The sequence below is a fragment of the Myxocyprinus asiaticus genome, chromosome 43 (assembly GCF_019703515.2).
Source record: "Myxocyprinus asiaticus isolate MX2 ecotype Aquarium Trade chromosome 43, UBuf_Myxa_2, whole genome shotgun sequence".
Classification (NCBI taxonomy): domain Eukaryota; kingdom Metazoa; phylum Chordata; class Actinopteri; order Cypriniformes; family Catostomidae; genus Myxocyprinus; species Myxocyprinus asiaticus.
Window position 1 is genome coordinate 30,802,369 of NC_059386.1, and position 22,680 is coordinate 30,825,048.

General features: G+C 36.9%; 2 protein-coding genes across 3 annotated transcripts; one reads left to right on the top strand and one right to left on the bottom strand.

Moving 5' to 3' along the window:
• Positions 1 to 84: 84 nt before the first annotated feature.
• Positions 85 to 11,866, top strand: LOC127433434 (transmembrane protein 120B-like). 2 transcript variants are annotated; one of them, XM_051685342.1, is made up of 12 exons: positions 85 to 198; positions 1,907 to 2,025; positions 2,138 to 2,254; positions 2,351 to 2,410; positions 2,497 to 2,592; positions 2,706 to 2,795; positions 3,708 to 3,773; positions 3,884 to 3,945; positions 4,062 to 4,154; positions 4,520 to 4,584; positions 6,800 to 6,868; positions 10,975 to 11,866. In XM_051685342.1, exons 1-12 carry the CDS (start codon positions 136 to 138, stop codon positions 11,086 to 11,088), a joined length of 1,014 nt encoding a protein of 337 aa, XP_051541302.1. In that variant the 5' UTR covers positions 85 to 135; the 3' UTR covers positions 11,089 to 11,866. The 2 variants fall into 2 exon arrangements, with proteins under 2 accessions (XP_051541302.1, XP_051541303.1); XM_051685343.1 differs by lacking the exon at positions 85 to 198 and adding an exon at positions 241 to 257.
• A 3,683-nt stretch (positions 11,867 to 15,549) lies between these two features.
• On the bottom strand, positions 15,550 to 22,604 carry LOC127433439 (rho-related GTP-binding protein RhoF-like). The gene is made up of 5 exons (XM_051685350.1): positions 22,215 to 22,604; positions 21,658 to 21,745; positions 18,654 to 18,763; positions 17,706 to 17,840; positions 15,550 to 16,726 (listed from the first exon to the last, which is right to left on the bottom strand). Exons 1-5 carry the CDS (start codon positions 22,341 to 22,343, stop codon positions 16,559 to 16,561), a joined length of 630 nt encoding a protein of 209 aa, XP_051541310.1. The 5' UTR covers positions 22,344 to 22,604; the 3' UTR covers positions 15,550 to 16,558.
• Positions 22,605 to 22,680: the final 76 nt, after the last annotated feature.

The window sequence follows — 22,680 nt, forward strand, 5'->3', positions numbered from 1 at the left end:
ATGGCAATGTTGTACTCGTAAGCTTGTACTTGCCCCTGATTGGTGAATGGGTGAAGAAGCGGAGCTTATATAAACACTTGGAGCGCCCACTATCGGCAGTGTGCGGCACAGCAGCGTGAACGCAGACAGGTTACAATGTCACTGGAGAGATGTCAATGTGAATGGACTGAAATAGATCAAGAATATCAACAATTACAGGTTTGAACTGAACGATGCGTGTTATATGCGTGTTCCCATAGCCAAACCATGAACTACAGGTTAGTTATGAAGCGAAAGGGGTCGTTATTGATGTTTGTAATGTGGCTAACATGCTACAATTTCTAGATGAACTAATTTTCTTTTGTTACTGTACATGTGTGTTAAACCAACATTAGCTCTCAGTTACATCTTGAGTGTCATAATAATGAGCCTCATATCTGTTTTATTATAAAACAATAAATCTTCATGATCTGATAATGATTCACGACTTTTGGTTAGATGTTAACTTAAGAGGAGTTATTGCTCAACTTTATCAGGTTTTTGCAAAAACATTCAGTTTACTCTTATGATCGATTCATGAGAGTCAGGGTCAGATTGCAGGATGATGATGTAGCTCTAGTATAGACAGTAAATCAGATATTGGCATGTCTGTCTTTTGCATAAAGATGCATGTAGCTCTAAGGGATTTGAATATTTTCAAAAGTACCATGGTAATACAATTTTTTTTGTACCTCATTTACATTTATTAATTTAGCAGACACTTCTATCCAAAGCGACTTGTATGGGACAGGAGGTACAGTATATAGTAATGGCTGTCAGGTCTTACTGCCAAGAATAGTCTGATTTAAAGGGATAGTTCACCCAAAAATGAAAATCCCCTTTTCATTAACTCACCCTCATGCCATCCCAGATGTGTATGACTTTCTTTATTCTGCAGAACACAAACGAAGATTTTTAGAAGAATATCTCAACTCTGTATGTCCATACAATGCAAGTGAATGGTGGACAGAACTTTGAAGCTCCAAAAAATGCATAAAGGCAGCATAAAAGTAATCCATGCTACTCCAGTGGTTAAATGAATGTATTTTATAGCGATACGATCGCTTTGGGTGAGAAACATAACATTTTAAGTCCTTTTTCACTATAAATGTTCACTTCCGGGCGCTCTCCAATGCACGTTCATGAGAAGACAAAGTTCTTGCAGCCTCTCGCGTGACGTAAGCACGTTGGCATGTTCACATGAGAACTGATGGTTGAATTGCGCACCTGTCAGTTCTCGCGATTCTCACCCAAAGCGATCGTATCGCTTTAGAAGACATTAACCACTGGAGTCATCATGATTTACTTTTATGCTGCCTTTATGTGCTTTTTGGAGCTTCAAAGTTCTGGCCAACATTCACTAGCATTCTATGGACCTACAGAGCTGAGATGTTCTTCTAAAAATCTTCATTTGTGTTCTGCAGAAAAAAGAAAATAATACAGATCTGGGATGGTATGAGGGTAAGTGAATGATAAGGGAATTTTCATTTTTGGGTGAACTATCTCTTTAAAGGGCAAAACTGTTTTGATTGATGGGATGGATTGTGCCATACTTGAAATGCCCCTACTTGCTGCCTCGTGCTTTAAATGGTGCAGTCAGAGATTGGCATGTGCATATTGAAAGGTCAATCCCACCCTAATCTCTTCAGAGCAAGTAGGACCTGTTTTGTTGGAAGTTTTTGCTGATTGAAGAGGATCGTTCAGCCAACTCATATCATCATCAAAACATATCATCTTGTTTTTCCAAACCCATATGACTTTCTTTTTATCGTGGAACACAAAAGGAGATGTTTGGCACAATAACTTTTTTTTTTCCATACAATTAAAGTGAATGGTGACAGGCTGAACATGCTAATTGTAATTTTGTTTGTATTACTATTTTTAATAGGAAGCTCACAAAGTCTACAGACAGAAGTTGGAGGAGCTGATCAACCTGCAGGCGAGATGCAGCAGTGCCGTTAGCAAACAGAGAAAAAGACTGAAAGACCTCAAGCAAAGTCTTCATAAGTATGTGCCAGGTTTCAGATTACTAAAGAGCCTTCATTCAGTTTGAGTACATACTGCACGTACACACTCACAATGAGGTAAATTAATCCTTTCCCTCTCATTTTATAAACAGGTGTGCGAAAACCTGCAATGGGAAGGAAATAGATGTGGTAAATGACTTGCAGGTCCAAATTAAAGAAAGGCAAAATGTCTTTTTTGACATGGAAGCCTATTTGCCAAAGAAGAATGGGTCAGTTTGAGTACTTCATTCTGATTGTGATATTTACAATACTATATGACATATTTGTTTTTTTCCCCATCTAAAACTTTTTCCTTACTTTTACAGATTGTACTTAAATTTGGTCCTTGGAAATGTGAATGTTACGCTCCTCAGCAACCAAGCAAAGTAAGTCAGATGTGAAATGTGTTCTTCAAACTGTCTGGGAGATTTCTGAATGCAAAATTAGGCTACCTTTGTGTTTTCTACAACAGATTTGCCTACAAAGATGAATATGAGAAGTTCAAACTTTATATGACCATAATACTTATGTTTGGTGCCATTTCCTGTCTCTTCCTTCTCAACTACCGGTAAGTCGTGAGTTCTATGAGAGATTAACATACTGTTATTACATGGGAGAACTATCAAAATCAGGAAAATTACCTTTTGGAATGTAACATGGCGATATGTCCTTTGTTCGCAGGGTTACAGATGAAATCTTCAATTTTTTATTGGTGTGGTATTATTGCACTTTGACGATAAGAGAGAGTGTGCTCATGAGCAATGGCTCCCGGTAAGTTCAGTCTGACTGGATCATTTTTGTGTAAAATAACGATTGGTTCTTGTATTGTCTATTGACTGCATTATGAAGACAACTTACATCTATATTAAAGGGATAGCTCACACAAAAATGAAAATTCTCATCATTTACTGCCCCTCATGCCATCCCAGATGTGTGTGACTTTCTTTCTTCTGCTGAGCACAAACAAAGATTTTTAGAAGAATATTTCAGCTCTGTAGGTCTATACAAGTGAATGGTGTCCAGAACTTTGAAGCTCCAAAAAGCACATAAAGGCTGCATAAAAGTAATCCATACGATTTCAGTGGTTAAATCCATGCATTCATAAGCAATATGATAGGTGTGGGTGAGAAACAGATCAATATTTAAGTATTTTGTTTCTATAAATCTTCTTTTACATCCTTCTTTTGTTTTTTGGCGATTTGCATTCTTCGTGCATATCGCCATTTACTGGGCAGGGAGGACAATTGCTAGTAAAAAGGACTTAAATATTGATCTGTTTCTCACCCACACTAATCATATCGCTTCTGATGATATAGATTTAACCACTGGAGTTTTATGGATGACTTTTATTCTGCCTTTATGTGCTTTGTGGATCTTCAAAATTGTGTATCCATTCACTTGCATTGTATGGACCTACAGAGCTGAAATATTCATCTAAAAATATTTGTTTGTGTTCTGGAAAAGAAAGTCATACATATCTGGGATGGCATGAGTAAATGGTGAGAGATTTCATTTTTGGGTAAACTATTCCTTTAAGGTTATTGATAGACCAATATATCAGCTGATATTGTTCCTTTTTTAAATTGAACTTGTCCTAGGTCCTTGAAATTTGAAAATTGAAATTTACCTGATCATATATGTATAAATTTTTTTTTGTTTTTTTTTTGTTTTTGTTTTTTGTAGAATTAAAGGCTGGTGGGTTTCACATCACTATGTCTCAACCTTTTTATCAGGTGTTATGTTAACATGGTAAGTATATCATAAATGCACTTCTTACACTTTACATAAAACAATTAAACACATTTGCCCACCGGTTTGAAAACACTGCTTTTAACCACTCTTGTTTTTTGTCTTTTAAGGCCAGAAGGTCCAATGTATCAGATGTTCAGAAGTCAGTTCCTGGCCTTCTCCATCTATCAGAGTATTTATTCTATTTGCTACACTATATAATTTTCATTTGACTTACAGTGGGACCTGATTGTAAGTTTAGGTCAAGCTTTGTTACAGTACTTCATAATGAAGACTTGTGTTTGTTAGGTTGTGTGCAGTTTCTACAGTATTATTATCAGAGCGGCTGCTTGTATCGGTTACGAGCTCTGGGTGAAAGAAACCAGCTGGACCTGACAGTGGGTAAGAGTTCAGACACTGACTCATTGGCGAAACACTGATCTGGATGATGTTGCATGTCTAGCCTGAAGTCAGACCCATTTACCAATATTTTTAACCAATATTTCCACTTTTCCACTTAATCGGTTCTTTAATATCAGGTTAACTAATCAAGTTGGACACAAAAGACTTTAAATTTTTGATAAGTGAGGGGCTTTGAACAAGTGTATATTGCAACTAAATTAAAATCCTTCTATGCATATCGGTTATCGGACATTTAAACACAAAAATAATCAGTATCGTATCGGGCTTTAAAAACCAATATCGGTTGAACTCTACCACTGACCTCTCATGTTGTCATAATGAGTTTTCTTATGTTTCGCATACAGAGGGATTTCAGTCATGGATGTGGAGGGGGCTCACATTCCTCCTTCCATTTCTGTTCTTTGGCCATGTGAGTATTAGTGTTTAATTGTTGCCTTTAATTTCTTTGACAATCTTGTGCTTTTAAAAATGTTATTTCTTCCTGGATTGCTTGCATTTTGTTGTACTTGTCAGCCTGTTGTATGATTATTAACACATTTAATTAAGTTAATTTCTCACAAAGATTTAGGGTTCCCACAGTCATGGAAAATGACAGATAATTGTACAATTTTTACAAAAGTTATTGAAATTTCTAAAAATAAAAAATAAAAAAAGTCATGGAAGTTTTTAAGTTAAAGGGATAGTTCACCCAAAAATTTTAATTCTCTAATTTACTCACCCTCATGCCATCCCAGATATGTATGACTTTCTTTCTTCTGCTGAACACAAACTGAGATTTTTAGAAGAGTATCTCAGTTCTGTAGGTCAATACAATGCAAGTGAATGGTTGCCAGAGCTTTGAAGCTCCAAAAAGCACATAAAGGCAGCATAAAAGTAATCCATAAGACTCCAGTGGTTAAATCCATATTTTCAGTCAGAGTGATATGATAGGTGTGGGTGAGAAACAGATCAATATGTAAGTCCTTTTTTACTATAAATCTCCACGCTCACATTCTTCTTTTGTTTTTGGCGATTCGCATTCTTCGTGCATATCACAACCTACTGGACAGGGAGGAGAATGTTTTTAAAATGTATGTTTTTTTTTTTTTTTTTTTTTTACATTTATTTTTTTTATCATGAATAAATGTGCCTTGTGCCAGTGTCCAATATCTAAAAACATATTTTATTGTACCCTTGACACTTTTTTTTTTTTTTTTTTACCTAATTTGGTGTTCCCAGTCAAAAATGACCGGCCTAATAAAAATTGCTTATAAATCTCTCGTTGTGCTATATTATCACCAAATATTGGATTAGATCTTTTTGTTAACATGTTTTCTTTCAATTAGCACAGGTTTTGTATTTCTTTTTGGAGCTTATTGATCGTAGGCCTCATTTCCCCTCTGTTTTTGAGGGGGAAAAGCATTATTGTGGATAATTTTGGCAATATTAAATAAAATATGAAAACATTCTGTGATTTAATATTTAACCAGGAAGTTTGTTTTGAAATGCTTCTATTTTGTACAAAATGGCACAAAGTCACACTTGTGGTGTTCCTGGTCAAAAATGACCAGCCACTGAAAATTAATGGGGGAGACACATGTTCACTAACACACATGCGCACGCATGCACAGACTCTTGAGGACTGCATGCTTTCTTTTTCACAGAGATGAACTTTATCCTATCCTGAATGGCATCCAACATCCATTCGTCCATCCAACATTCATCCATGCACATATATGAACACAAACATGTAATACTCAAAGTTTGTGCATGTACGTGAGCATGTGTTTGTGTGTGCGTGCGCATGTGTGTACGTGTGTTTGTGCGCGTGTGTGTAGTAATGTTGGATGGATGAATGCATGTTGGATGCAATTCAGGGTAGGATAAAGTTCATCTCTGTGAAAAAGAAAGCATGTAATACTCAAGAGTTTGTGTGTGTGCATGTGCGTGTGTGTGCGTGTGCGTGTGTGCGTGTGCACAGGTCTGAGGTCTTTATGTTTGCAAGCACACATGCGCATATGTGAACATGAACGTGATGAACATGCTCCTGAACACTCAATTTTTCTCTTATTTTTGATCTCCCCCATTCATTTTCAGTTGCCAGTCATTTTTGACCAGGAACACCACAAGTGTGACTGTGCCATTTTGTACAAAATAAAAGCATTTCAAAACAAACTTGCTGGTTAAACATTAAAGCACACTAGTATGATAAATAGTACAGAATGTTTTAATAAATAATACAAATTGATTTGCATTATTTTGATTACCCACTTTGTTTTAGCTGTAACTGAGTTATTCGTGCATGATTATTTCAGCACTTACCCACCCCCAACCACATGTTTCAAGTGCATGCGTGTACAAAACGGAGATTAGTTAGTTGAAAGGAATGAGGTAGTTGAGATTAAGGGTTAATATGAACCCATGCATGGCAGTATGTCAGGGTACATAAAACATTTTTTTTCCTAATGGGCTTTTCCACCACCCTAAAACTAAGTTTATATGTGTAATTTATGAAAGCATTCATGCATTCGAGACGGTAAAACTGTGAAGTACATATAACTGTCATCTGTTTAACACTTAAAATTAACAGACATGAGTATTGATTCAGTTCACTGACATAAAGATATTTTCTCTTCTCTGGTCAGTTTTGGCAGCTGTACAATGCTGTGACTCTTTTTAGGTTGTCTGCCCATGATGACTGCAAGGAATGGCAGGTAATGACAGAAATTATGTATTTATTTTACAACCCCAATTCCGAAAAAGTTGGGACAGTATGAAAAATGCTAATAAAAACAAAGGAGTGATTTGTAAATTATATTCACCCTTTGCTATATTGAAAGCACAACAACTAAACATTATATGATGTTTTACCTTGTGAATTGTTTTTTTATTTTTTATATTTACAGTAATTTCAAATCAGATGATTGCAACACACTCCAAAAGTTGAGACAGGGGCAATTTAAGACTAATAACAATTTGACGAGTTGAAATAAGGCGATGTGAAACAGGAGATGTTAAACAGGTGAGGCAATCGTGTCATAGTACTGTATACTATATAAGGAGCCTCCAAAAACAGCGTAGTCCTTCAAGAGCAAGGACCGTTCAAGACTTGTCAATTTGCCAACTGATGCTTCAGCAAATAAACCAGCACTTTGAGAACAGTGTTCCGCAAAGACAAATTCGAAGGATTTTGGGCATTTCACCCTCTACAGTGCACAGTACATTTAAAAGATTCAAGGAATCTGGTAAAATCTCGGTGCGTAAAGGGCAAGACGAAAACCACTTCTGAATGCGCGTGATCTGTGATCCCTCAGACGTCACTGTCTTAAAAAACATCATTAATCTGTAAAGGATATCATGAACATGGGCTTGGGATAACTTTAGTAAACATTTGTTAGTCAACACCACTCACCACTGCATCCACAGATGCAAGGTTGACTTTACTATGCAAAGCAGAAGCCATACATCAACACTGTCCAGAAGCGCTGCCGACTTCTCTCGGCTCGGTCTCATCTTAGATGGAAAGTAGAACAGTGGAACTGTGATTTTGGTCCGAAGAGTCCACATTTCAATTTTTTTTTTTGAAAAACACAGCCGTTGTGTTATCCGGGCCAAAGAGGAAAAGGACCATCCAAGCTGTTATTAGCATCAGGTCCAAAAGCCAGTGTCTGTATGGGCCAGGGGTGTGTCAGTGCCCATGGCATGGGTAATTCGCACATCTGTGAGGGCATCATTAATGCAGACAGATATGTAAAAATTTTGCAGCAGCATATACTGCCATCCAGCACCGTCTTTTCCAGGGATGCCCCTGCATTTTCTAGCAGGACAACTTCAAACCACATACTGGCCGAAAAAGAGAGTGCAGGTGCTAGATTGGCCTGCCTGCAGTCTTGACCTGTCTCTAATTGAGAATGTGTGGCGCATTATTAAGCACACCATCAGGCAACGAAGACCCCGTACAATTGGGCAGCTAAAGACCTTCATAATGGATGAATGGGGGACAATTCCACTTTCTAAACTTTACAAACTTGTGTCTTGAGTGCCCAAATGCTTAATAAGTGTTATTAGAAGAAATGGTGATGTTTCACAGTGGTAAACACTCATCTTTTTTTGGAGCGTGTTACAATCATCTGATTTGAAATGACTATACATTAAAAAAACTATGAAATTCACAGGGTAAAACATCATATAATGTGTAGTTTTAGAGCTTTCAATATAGCAAAGGGTGAATATAATGTACAAATCACTTACAAATTTACAAATATAATTTACAAAAAAATTTTATTAGCATTTTTTATACTGTCCCAACTTTTTCGGAATTGGGGTTGTAGATGCATTACTTGATGTACTTGTTAATGTCCTGTTTCAATCAGAAATTTGTCTGATTACAGAAGTAAAATGGGTTGCAATCAGTTTTGTTACCTTTAACCTTTGAAATGAATAAATACTGTGGCAAGAAAAGTATGTGAATACTGCTGGTTTTCTGCATTTAAGTTTTCTGTGATCTATTTTCCATATAGTAGCCTCACGAACAGAGATGTTAACCAGTTCCAATGATTCCTTCAAGTCTTTTGTTGTCCCTCTAGGGTTCTTTTTTACCTCACTGAGCATTCTGTGGTGTGCCCTTTGAGTCATCTTGGCTGGACGGCCACTTCTAGGGAGAGTAGCCACAGTACTAAATTGTCTCCATTGATAGACAGTCTTGTCTAACTGTAGACAGATGAATATCTAAGCTATTTGAGATAACTTTGAAACCCTTTCCAGCTTCATGCAAAGCAACAATTCTTGATCCTAGGTCTTCTGAGATCTTTTTTTTATTATTTATTTATTTTATTTTTTATTTTTTGCAAGGCATGGTCCATGTCAGTAGATGCTTTTTGTGAATGGCAAACTACAAATTTTAGTGCTTTTTTTTATTTTTTTTATTTTTTTTTAAGTCAATGTAGCTCTAACCCACACCTCCAATCTTGTTTCATTAATTGGATGCCAGGTTTGCCAACTCCTGACTCTAATTAGCTTTTGTTGACATCATTAGCCTAGAGGTTCACATACTTTTTCCAACCTACACTGTGAATTGTTATAATGATATATTCAGTATGAACAAGAACAAAACAATAATTTGTGTTATTAGTTAGAACAGATTGTGTTTGTTCAATATTGTAACTTTGATGAAGATCAAACCAGATTTTAAGACAAATGTATAAACTCAGCAAAAAAAGAAACGTCCTCTCACTTTCAACTGCTTTTATTTTCAGCAAACCTGTGTAAATATTTGTATGAACATAAAAAGATTCAACAACCATGACATAAACTGAACAATTTTCACAGACATGTGACTAACAGAAATGGAATAATGTGTCCCTGAACAAAGGGGCGGGGGGGGAGTCAAAATCAAAAGTTACAGTCAGTATCTGGTGTGGCCACCAGCTGCATTAAGTACTGCAGTGCATCTCCTCCTCATGGACTGCACCAGATTTGCCAGTTCTTGCTGTGAGATGTTACCCCACTCTTCCGCTACGGCACTTGCAAGTTCCCGGACATATCTGGGGGGAATGGCCCTAGCCCCCACCCTCCGATCCAACAGGTCCAGACGTGCTCAATGGGATTGAGATCTGGGTTCTTCGCTGGCCATGGCAGAACACTGACATTCCTGTCTTGCAGGAAATCACACACAGAATGAGCAGTATGGCTGGTGGCATTGTCATGCTGGAGGGTCATGTCAGGATGAGCCTGCAGGAAGGGTACCACATGAGGGAGGAGGATGTCTTCCCTGTAACACACAGCATTGAGATTGCCTGCAGTGACTCCGGTGATGCTGTGACACACCGCCTCAGACCAAGACGGACCCTCCACCTCCAAATCAATCCCACTCCAGAGTACAGGCCTCGGTGTAACGCTCATTCCATCGACGATAAACGCGAGTCCGACCATCACCCCATGTGAGACAAAACCACGACTCGTCAGTGAAGAGCATTTTTTGCCAGTCCTGTCTGGTCCGGAGAAGGTGGGTTTGTGCCCACAGGCGACGTTGTTGCCGGTGATGTCTGGTAAGGACCTGCCTTATAACAGGCCTACAAGCCCTCAGTCCAGCCTCTCTCAGCTTATTGCGGACAGTCTGATCACTGATGGAGGGATTGTGTGTTCCTGGTGTAACTCGGGCAGTTTTTGTTGCCATCCTGTACCTGTCCCGCAGGTGTGATATTCGGATGTACTGATCCTGTGCAGGTGATGTTACACGTGGTCTGCCACTGCAAGGACGATCAGCCGTCCTTCCTGTCTCCCTGTAGTGCTGTCTTAGGCGTCTCACAGTACAGACTTTGTAATTTATTGCCCTGGCCACATCTGCAGTCCTCATGCCTCCATGCAGCATGCCTAGGGCACGTTCACACAGATGAGCAGGGACCCTGGGCATCTTTCTTTTGGTGTTTTTCAGAGTCAGTAGAAAGGTCTCTGAAATGTCCTAAGTTTTTATAGTGTGACCATAATTGCCTACCGTCTGTAAGCTGTTAGTGTCTTAATGACCGTTCCACATGTTCGTGTTCATTAATTGTTTATGGTTCATTGAACAAGCATGGAAACATTGTTTAAACCCTTTACAATAAAGATCTGTAAAGTTATTTGGATTTTTACAAAATTGTCTTTAAAATACAGTGTCCTGAAAAAGGAACGTTTCTTTTTTTGCTGAGTTTACATGCGGGTAATTCCAAAGGGTTCACATACTTTTTCTTGCCACTTTAGTTATTTTCCAGTATTGTGAAGTGGGAAAACATACTTTTGCTCTTAAATGTTTGATCAACATGACCATTGGTTCATATTCTAGGTGTTCATGTTGGCCTGGACTTTTCTCATATTGTTCCTGGGTAATTTTCTCACCACTGTGAAAGTGGTCCACCAAAAACTCCAGAAGAACAAAGGAAAGATCAAAAAGAACTGATGAGAAGCTGGAAGATTTCATACCCAATGAGGCCAGTGTGGAACTCGCAGAACTGAACTACAAAGTGCACAACTGTTTCGTCTATTGAGTCATGTCCCATAAGCTGTTTGGAGAGAGTCGGAGGAAGATGTTGACATCTCTCGAACTCATTTTGGCAACAGTGGAAACTCGAGATTATGTGTAATGATGCCCTTTTGTCTGCCATGTTTTTGCTCTTATTTTATGCAATCACAGCTATTAGAGGGTAATGTTTGGGTTAGGTACCACTGAAAACTTTAAAGTTTTTAAACACTGTATACATAAGTGAGAACACTTTTATTTTGTTCTCTTGCATGGATATGTTTACAAAAGCCACACGCTGCTGAAATGCAGATGCTCAGTTCAGTGCGTTCTCAAAGGGATTTCTGCTTTGCATTTAAAGGGGTCATGAACTACCTTTTTTTTTTTTATTTTGTACTGTTCTCTGAGGTCCACTTATCAAGATTTTTACATAAAAAAAACATCATAATTTAGAAGTAATAGACTATTTTCTGTCCTGTTTTGACCCCCCTCATCGTAACACACAGTTTGAATAGGCGTGGCGGATTGTAGAATCGGAAGTAAACGCCCACTGGTATGATTGGCTAACAATTTTGCATATTTAAAAATCCTACATCCTTCATAGATGGACGCTGCTGTGATTTAGGTTAAAAACGCATAAATACTCAGTACATATCAAACGATCTGTAATAACAGACAAAGCAATAGTGACCACGTAATAAAAACAGTTACTCACACTTGTGTGGTGCGACATTACTGTCGGATCCAATATAGTCGGCACAGCATCGTCTTTTAGTTTCAATCTTTCTGAAAATCCTGCGTTGAATTGTGCCTTGTTTGTAAACGAATCCGCGGTAAAATGAAGTGAAGGACCAAGTTCTTACTGACGTGGTCTGGAAGTTCATTAAAAATAAAGTTCATCCACTCTTTCCTAATGTTGAGATCAGAAGCAAGGCAATGCAAAGACTGTGTTTTTCCGCAACTTGGCAATGCACAGCATCTTGTTGTCTTCGGAGCCATCTTTATCGTTTGGTTTCTGTGTAGACCTGCGTTTACCTCTCTCGTTATTTACCTACTACATGCGTGAATCGGTGGGAGGGGCTAAACAGGCAGTGATGTAGAAGCAGGCGTTGATCTTCTTCTGCGGAGGCGGTGTTTAGCCACACTATTACGTAATAAAGTGGCACATTCCACATCCTGTCGTTTTGGCAGATTGGCTTCAATATAAGCTGTTTTTAGAGTAACGAGAAAGTTTTGAGTTCTGAAACTTACAGGATGTTTTTATAGTACAATGACCTCTTATATGTCAAAAGATCAAGGGAATTTTGATTTCTCAGTTCATGAACCCTTTAAAAAAATAAAAAAAAGCTGGATAGTGTTACAGTATAACTGAATAAATACTTGCGCTCCCACAAGTCATTTAAAAAGAATCATACTGTATGCTCGTATTTTGTATTGTGAGCGTTTATAAGGGACAAGTTGTGTTTTTGCACGTTAGTTATTGAACAAGGCCAGATCCTTAAATCAAGGTCACATGACATTTCTTAACACCTTAAAAATGTGTTTGTTTATATATAATTAATGATAATGATGGCAATAAAGCTGCATTAACACTTTAAAGTACATTTTCTTGCCTTGTAATTTTCACCTGTTTGGTAGTTGTATTTAAAGGCCTAGACATGTAACAGCATCATAAATTACAAAAACCAGTGAAAATGCTAAACAATATTTTGCGTAATGTGCTGTTGTCAGCCAACTGTGAGTGAATGCTGTTAGAATTACATCTACTGTAACAGAACTGTGTTTCAAGAGTGTTTTTGCTGGCAAATGTAATTTGACTGACCATGTAAAATGTCAAAGGAAAAAAATAGTTATTTTTGCCCGATAATGCAACATTTGTTAATGGGTAGTTCACCCAAAAATGGTACTTTTCCATGAAACTAAAAATATGTTAGGGAGTCTCAGCCATCATTTTTCCAAACAATTAAAGTGAATGGTGACTGAGACTAACATTACATTTAATATCTCTTTGTGTTCCACAAAAGAAGGAACAATATGACATTGAGTCAGTGATGGCAGAATTTTCATTTTGGGTAAACTATCTGTTTAATAAAATGCTTCTTAGGGAATTCGCAGACAAAACCTTCTCCCAATATGATATTACAAAGCAAAGTAGTGAAAAGGATTTGCAGCTGGTGACTGGATATTTGTTTGCCTTAATGCTGCTCTTTGCCCGTTTACATCTGGCTCAGTTTAGTCTAAAACCAAGTGTTCTGTACTATTTGGAATTGAAGTGGAAAGCTGTACAAAAGTGATTTCTCATGTTGGGAAATGCACCGTTGATCTCTGTTTAAAACTTCATAATTCATTTGTAACAGCTGTCACTATCCACAAAAGATTTTATTTTCCTGATATGTGATATCTTTATTCGCATTGGAGGGGGAAATGACTGCACTTTTCGCTTGAACGTAAAATAAGCCCTCAAACTGCAGGAAAGAACGTTTCCAGAGGGCTAATTAGATGTCAAGATGAATTTCCATTCACCATCTATTGCTATATAAGGCAAATAAAATCAATCTGATGCAATCTTTGTGGCCTCATCTGAAAATCAGTCTAGTTTTACACGTTCACCGCCAGTGGGCGCAAGTGTAAGACATGTTTCTTCTGTTTAGCAATCAACCATTCTTAAATTGTAGTAATTTAAATTAATAATGGTTGCTGATGTGATTTTCGACTGGTGGACAAAACAATAGATGAAAAAAAACTTTAGAGTTACACTTTATGTAAAGACATGGAATGAGTAACCACATGTGTTCACAGACCTTCCTTCTTAAAATAAAGCGTTGTGAAGGAGGCTAGCTAAACTTTAATTCCTGCATTGTATCGATTAAAAATTCTGTTTGTTTGTTGATTGGTCGGTCTCTTTGTGAATAAAACGATCTCGTACGAAATATTTCACGAGAGAACATCATGGTCGTTCCTTTTCTATTATTTTTAAAGGAACCGTTTTTAAAGTTGTTTTGGACTTACATTGACATTAGTGACATCATCATTACGCAATAGTTTTCAGTTTCCGATGTCATTGTAGGAATTTACTATTCACAGTCAGCCATAATTAATTTAATCCATGTGTGAAAGTGTCCAAGAACAGGGCAGTTACTGGGCTGACACAAGTAGTATTCGGCTGGTCATGTGATTATAACATGGCAGCCCCCCTGAGGGGACCCTCTCCATGTAGAATAAAACAGCTTTTGTAAGGTTACTAGGCTTGCCACCTGTCCCGTAAAATACGGGATCATCCCGTATTTAAAGATTAAATGATCCCTCCCTTATTGAATCAATATGGGATGCGATTTGTCTCGTATTTAAGCTGGTCCAGTGTCACCCGGAAATCGTTCAAGATCATTAATTTAACGTTGATATTCTTTGGAAGTGCCTACAGTGGGTAAGGGACTGTCTGAAAAGTCCTCACTTTGTGCTAAAACGTGCTACAACTGTGGTGGGTGTGTTAAGGGGCTGTCTAAAAACTTAAGCTAGCAGAGGCTGGCTAAAATGTTGTGCCTGTATTGTATCGATTGAAATTCTGTTTGTTGATTGGTTGGTCTATATGGGAATAAAAGTCGTACAATAAAGTTGTAAAATAATTTTGAAAAATGACTTGCAATGCCAAGAATAGTATCAGCTCACAAGCTAGAAAATTGCAAATACATGTGCCTCATGAAAATACTAACCACATTAAAATTAATGAAGAATAGCATTAATAATAATAATAATTTGGAGCTGAAGAAACATTTAAGTCTCTCTGTTGTGTCTCGCAACAGTATAAGAAGGCTTCCGTTACCACTGTCACATCCTGCTAAGGTGGAGTTGTTGTACAAACCACAATAAGTTGTACTCTGACCAAGTTTCTTTTGCAGGGAATGCAGACACACGAACGATCATTTGTCTGCGCGTGCCAATTTGAAACAGGCATGTGGCTGCAGTTTGATTTTTGTTTATGATTGAGGGTGAAAATGGGCCTACACAAAAACTGAATTGTAATAATGACTGAATTGTAATAGTGACACAAACGTGTTTCACACACACACACACACACACACACACACACACACACAAAATGGCCATAATATATAATGCATACAATCTCTAACTTAAATATATGATTTCATGGTTTTATTTGTGCAATCTAAGCACATGATGGAAAATACCAATTGTTTACATTGCATGTATGATATCTAATTCAGCACTTTCTGGCCCCTAGATGAGATTTGAACACGTGAGAACTAGAATATTATATTTAAAATTCCAGTTAAAGTGGCAAAAATGGTGGTGGTCTACAGTTAAAGGTACTGTACGCATTCTAGAATTTCCACAAGCTGAGCCAATGTATTAGCCACGCTCTCTCTTTCCAAAACCCTGCACTCAGAAGATACCAAATGAGCTTTATTGAGACCGAGATCAGCAGAAATTGTTGTCAAAAACATCATCAGTAAAATAGCGCCCTCAACAGAACACTGTTATGAACAACATGGAATAAAATGGCATTAAGCCTCACTACTTTGCTGCAATTACAATATTATGATTGACAGGCAGAAAGCGGAACATTTTTGTTTGCTGTTTACAGAGTCTAGAGCTGTCCCAGAGATAGGTGAGATATCTCATGACACTTATTTCATTAATAATGTTTAGGGAGTAGCAACATACCTTTCCATGAACAAACAAATCGCTTACAGCACCTATAAAGTGATATGTCTCCAAATATACATCCGAAAACAGACAATCAAAGACAGATTTGGAAGCCCATGGACTGTAACAATATTGTAACTGCGTTTAAAACTACAACTATTGTGTAATCGGGTGAAACTGGGGCAATTGCAACACTAAATTTCTTCAATTACAAACAAACTAGACTGATGACAGTTATACCGCACATGCCCAGTACAGTTCTCTCTACCCGAGTTATGAATGTAAACATTTTTGATTTGCCTAAATATACCCCAATAACATGTTATATCCCAGTAGGCAGGAGTTACAAAATTAAATGACTTACATAACATTAGATGTGTGTTAAAACAGTAAAGCATCATAAAACACAAAGAATGTAACCAAAGTGGCACCAAACTTTTTGTGGTCTTCCCTAAAACAACAGCAGCATTTACTCCAGTTTTGTCCATCTCTTATTGGATTCACAATTGTGGAAGAAAAGATTCAATCAAGTCATATAACTAAGTCAAACACTAAGTCTTTCTTGCAGGAAGGACTGTGAGAGAACACACTCCTCATGTCCTTGTAAAAAAATACTCCTTGGAGACAGCTTAACCATTTCTGAGAGGCATTACAGATGGTTTTTGAATGTATACAACATATTGTAGTTCGTATCAAAAAGTGAATGAAGAAAATGTGTTTTCGCTGTTTGTTCTTCCTGCAATGGTCACAGAATGGTGCAACGTTTCTTCTTTTTGCGGGCACGTTTTGCTTTAGCCCGTGCTGCTAATGCCCGCTTGGTTGCCTCTCTGAAAATGTCCTCCACATTTTCTCTATATTTAGCCGAACACTCCAGGTATATTTCAGCATTCATTTGCTTCTGGGTCTCTTCGCCCTGTTGAAAATGACAAATGAAGGTGAGTAAGTGAGCATTTCATGACTGGCCAAACTTTTATGCACTTACTCTTAAAATAAAAGGGTACCCATGAAACAAAAATGGGAGTTTTGTGGCTTTTAGTCTGTGTCTATTAGTTTTGAAGCCATCTATATGCTAGTGTACTCCTAAAATTTGACAAAATTAACATTTAAAGGAATATACTTGGATCAATACAAGTTAAGATCAATCAACAGTTTTTGTGGTTTAATACTAAATACAACAAAAAAATTCTTTTGACTTGCCCCTTTTTCTGGGTTATGGTGAGGCACTTAAAATGGAAGTGAATGGGGCCAATCCGTAAACTTTAAAATACTCACTGTTTCAAAAGTATAACCACAAGACATAAACAATATGCATGTTAAAAAAAAAAAAATAGTGTGATAAAATTGCTTAATAACCTTTTCTGTTTAAAGTTATCGCCAATTTTACAACTTCGTTGCCATGACGATGTAATGTCAACAAACCCTATGATGACTGTAAAAAAAAGCTTAAATAATACATGAGTTTCAACAGAAGAATTAATGTAAGTGCTTTTATAAAATTAGAACCTTCACATTTCTGCATTTAAACCCTCCAAAAACTGGCCCCATTCACTTCCATTGTTAGTGTCTCACTGTAACCTTGATTTTTGCTTTTTTTAAAGAAAAGGAGGGACGAGTCAAAATTTATTTTTGTGGTAATTAACATATGCTACAAATGCTGTCGGTTGAGCTTAACTTGTATTGAACCCGGAATATTCCTTTAACCGATATACACATTTAAAAATGTACAGTCTTTCTTTCATGCAGACCAAAAATTTTGATGACTCATCCTGCACTACGCAGATTTTTGTCCAATCAAATACTCTCTAGGATGAGAATGTCCCTCCACCTAATGACACCAAATCGCTCAAACTTCCTGTTTCAATAGGAAATCAAAATTGACCCTATATCCATACCTGAATATAGGTGATGGGGGCCATATCTAAGGCTTTGAGTTTCCTCGTCCTCTCTTTGTCCTTTCGCAGGTCTGTCTTGCAGCCTATGAGGATAATGGGGACATCTCCGCAGAAATGACGGACCTCAGGGTACCACTGTGGGAAAGAAAGAGAACAGCTCAGAACATTGAAAATGTCCTGGTCTAATGATTTACAGTAGCCCTAAAAAGTATTTGGACACTTCAGCCATACTTACAGATCACCGCATTATATGACAAAATATCAAACTAAGTGCCATTTATTTTTAAGACATATTTCACAAGCATGCTTTTCAAGCAAAAATTTCAAATGTGAACTTGTGTAGACTTGAGGGTAACTGACTTCAAACCAAACATCCACTAAAAATCACCTTGGAACCTGTTTGTTAAAAGTAACAGCAAAAAATGTCTAGAAAAGTGAAGCTAGTTCTGTGAAGAGATATGACATTCTTTGATTAAAGATGATGACCTAACACTTTTGGGGCCACTGTATCTATTTATAGGCTCTGAATTATCAGTCATTTGGCTTTGCCTTTATTTAAACAGGGTTTGGCACATTCCTCTGATGTGACCAATGAGGAGACACCACAAATGGCATGAAAGTTAAGTTATAGAAGTACAATAAGATCTGTGTAATGTTTTCTTGTGCAAGTCAAATTTATCAAGTATATAGTCGTAAATCTCTGCTGGTCAAACGAAACTTTCAGATTGAAAGGTACATTTGATGTATGCTTAAAAAATTACAAAGCAATTTTACTCTCAGCTGCCCAAATTTGACAGAATAGCTAAGATGGTAAAATAATGATAAAGCTAAAAACCCTGTTTAAAGCCCTTTGCTCAGCGAAAATGGTTAAACAACATGCTGGGTTGCAACAACATGAAGGTGAGTAAAAGACTAGTGAACTAATCTCCTAAAGGTAAATTATTTCACCTTTATCGTCACATTGTCGAAAGAAGTTGGATTTGTCACATCATAGCAGATGATAACGAGGTTTACATCTTGATAGGAGAGTGGCCTCAAGCGATCATAGTCTTCTTGGCCTGTCAATGTACACAACAGATTTGGATTAGACGCATGCAGTTTTACCATTCACATAGATTCCTTGAATGAACTAAAAACAACTATTGTTTCAGTGGAGATTATGTATCAGAATACAACAGTCATTCAACAGAGTAGGAAGAGAACGATGACCATATGGCATGTCCTAGTATGTCATATTTTATGCACAGAGTTTTTCGACACAGAACTGAAATGTAGTATAAAACCACATCCTGGCTTGAACTTCCTGTTCCTGAGAGGCAAAGAAAGCCTTGGGCAACAGTGTGTCTCTGATAAGCAGTTCAACTAAAGAAAGGGCATTTAAAGTTGTAGAAGTTATAGATGTAATTTATAATGGACTGGACTAGTGGATCAATGCGACAATGTGCTCACATTACTATGATGTAATGTGTATACCTTAGTGTGTCAGCTCTTATAAAAAGCCATATAAATGTCTGAGTGATTACAGGGAATTATGAACATGTAAATGCAACGAAAAGAGAACATTTACAGTATACGTATTGTTATTGTGGATGGATTAAACAATTTTGCACTTCCTTATCTCTGGATAGCAGTCATCGTAACCTATTCACTGTAATGCAAAATATATATCTTGTAGTTCCTGAATGTACAGTTCTGAAATGTTTGAACTATAAACAAACTATGAACTAATAACACATTTCCAACAAAACTAGGGCATCTTAATTATCAGAACGTTGCAGCAAAGTCTCATAAAAATTTGTCACATTGCTACGAGGTGTTAAATTCATAACAATTCGAACGACTTAATTCATATCATCAACCACTCTGCGTTTGGAACCCGGAAGTATCGCTTTCTTCTGTATTACACATAAGGGCTTTTAACATTATGTTTACGCTCTGGGTAGGGCTATAGTTAGGTTTAGGGATGGGGTTATGGTTAGGGGTTAAAGTTCAGAAAACACAGTTTTTGTGTTAACACGGAACAAATGCTACATCGTGAACTACAAAGACACGAGGGAAGCGTCTCTCATTGGTGGGTGTATAACTCACGAATTGGTACGAATTCGCCACCTCGTACTATCGCAGCATTTGTTAATCTTAGTTAAAGCTGATGTTTTTCTGTGTTAAAAACGTTCTTCTATTCCAGCTTAATATGCAGAGACAACTAAGTCATTAATATGTTAATTTTCTCTAAAAGTATAAACTGTGTCTATGTGGCATTATAAAAAATTCCTGTGTTTGTTTTGAGAGACCCGCACCAACGTCATTACTCAACCAATGGTGTGAGTTGAGGGCAGATCTTTCTGACTGTTTAAACAACTGCAGGCAAGAGGCGTATTCAGAAAGCTGTTTTGAAAACATTTATTTATTTAACGTTTATTTTTGCAATTCCGTTCGGTGGTGCTAGTGTCGCAAAAAATTACATACTTCAGCTTTAATGTTAATTCATCAAATACTATAATTAATTGTTTGTTCATGTTAGTTCATATTCAGGGTTGGGGAGTAACGGAATACATGTAACGGGATTACGTATTTAAAATACTAAAAATTAGTAACTTTATTCCATTACAGTTACAATTTAAATCATTGGTAATCAGAATACAGTTACATTTAAAAAGTATTTTGATTACTGAAGAGATTACATTTTATTGTCATTTGTTTCATTTAATATTTAGTCTATTCAGTTCAGGAAAACATTTATACATATAAATTATGTGATCCGAGGAGCATTTAAACAGCAGTGAAACACTTTAAGATGCGTTGCATTTATACAGACAGAGAAGTCAGTTTGAAGTAAGTTTGGAGCAGTAGAAATAGAAATAAACCTTGTGTAAATTGTCGTGTGAACATTTAGCTAAGCTAACATGGTATTTCTAGCCAGTTTACATGCACCTGTTAACAGGCACGATGATATTAAGAAAATCCACAGTAGATCATATTGGCTCCATTCACTTCCATTGTAAGTGCCTCACTGTAACCTCAATTTTTGTTTTTTTAGGAAAAGGATGGACAAGACCAAATTAATTTTAGTGGCACTCAACTTTATGCAACAAAGGCTGTCCATTGAGCTTAACTTGTATTGAACCCGGAATATTCCTTTAACTAATACTAACATATACAACCTTTATTGTAAAAAAACGTATCAATATAGAAATCAACATTAACCAAGATTAATGAATGCTACTAAACTATTGTTCACTGTTAGGCCATGGTAACTAATGTAGTTAACAAATCTTATCAAAAACAACCTTATTTAAAAGTGTTACCAATCTTTTTTAGTAATAATACTAATGTATATAAAAGTTATGAAAAAATATATATGACTAAATCGTTTCAGACACATTATATTGTTTATCCACACATTAACAACTATGCTACACACTTAGTAATGTGGCTTTTAGCATGTTGCACCACATCCGCAAGCAGATTCTGTCCCACGAAGCCACAGCTTAGAAACTAGGAGGTCATTTTTAGAATTTGAATATTTCAAAATGGCTTACATATTTTACAAGTTAGTTTTACCAATAAACACTTTAAATAGGAGATATATATACTATAGTCTTAAAATGTCAATAAGCAGGCCTCTATATATAAAAAATATGAGGGATTATTTGTCTCGATAATCAGTAATGTGATAAACATCCCTTTCTAACATTAATTCATCATTAAAATAACGCTCACAACAAAACAAAAATGTGAAATTCTCTTATTTACATGTAATGATCAAAGTCTGCATGGTGTCTCACCTTTGAGATACTAGCTATGAAAACTATTACCAATTGGCCTTAAAACCATTTTGCACTGAACATTCCTGTCTAAATATTCAATCAATGAAACATGTCATTTGAGAATGGGATGTCTGGAATCTAAGGTGTGTCTCGTGTCTTTCGACAGGGTGGATGTTGATACTTACCTGCTGTATCATAAAGATTCAACTGTATGTCTTTTCCTCCATAAGACACAGTGGTGACATATTTGTCAAACACAGATGGAGCATATTTCTGTTGAAAACCATTAATAAATTAGAGTTGTACATGAATATACTGGATGATGGTGCAAAAAAAGTCTGGTTTCAACATGACACATTTAACCATTAAGGCGTTGGCAGAAACTAGAAATGCTGTTTACGAGTGGAAAAACTTGCTGAGGATATTGTGTAAATTACTTTCACATACAGTATTTTGCAATATCTCCTCTTTAACTGTCATTGTACCTGGAAATGTGGGTTAAAGGTTTTAATTTCTGTACCAGCCTTTAATAGCATTTAAGTGTTTCATTAAATTTGGTATATGCACAAGAATAGCATCAGGTGCAAAATTTAAGCAAATCACAATTTAATATGTTTCAGGCTTTATTATTAAGCTATTCATGTACATACTGTACACATATTAAATAGTGTAGGTGTTTTCTTTTGTAATATATGTGTAATTTTGACCCTAACCAATATGTGTCCCATATCTCAATGTTTACCTCTGGGAAATCTCCTTTGGCGTATACCATGAGCAGGGATGTCTTTCCACAACCCCCATCTCCAACGATCACAATTTTAAGACTATCAGTATGAGTGCCATTGCCGGCTTTTGTACCATTCTGCGTCATCTCCTTAAGTGAGGCCGCAAAGGCCAGGTCAGTTCCTCCAATAGGTGCCCAAGTGCACAGATGTGTCAGGTAAATTCATGAGTGTAAGCATAATGCAAAAGTAAAGTTATGCCAGGTAAGCGTGCTGCTATCCGGTCCTCATTTCCTCCTCCTCTCGCTTAAATAATTTTTTTCTTTCAAACCATGTGACTATGTTTTCAAGTAAAATATACAGCAGATCAGAGCATGTTGTTGTAATTGAGCCTGTTAAACATGTGCCTTTCCTGTCCCTACTACACATGCTCTGTACCATCACTAGGCGGAGTACATAAAGGCCCTGGCACTCCCTCAATCGTGT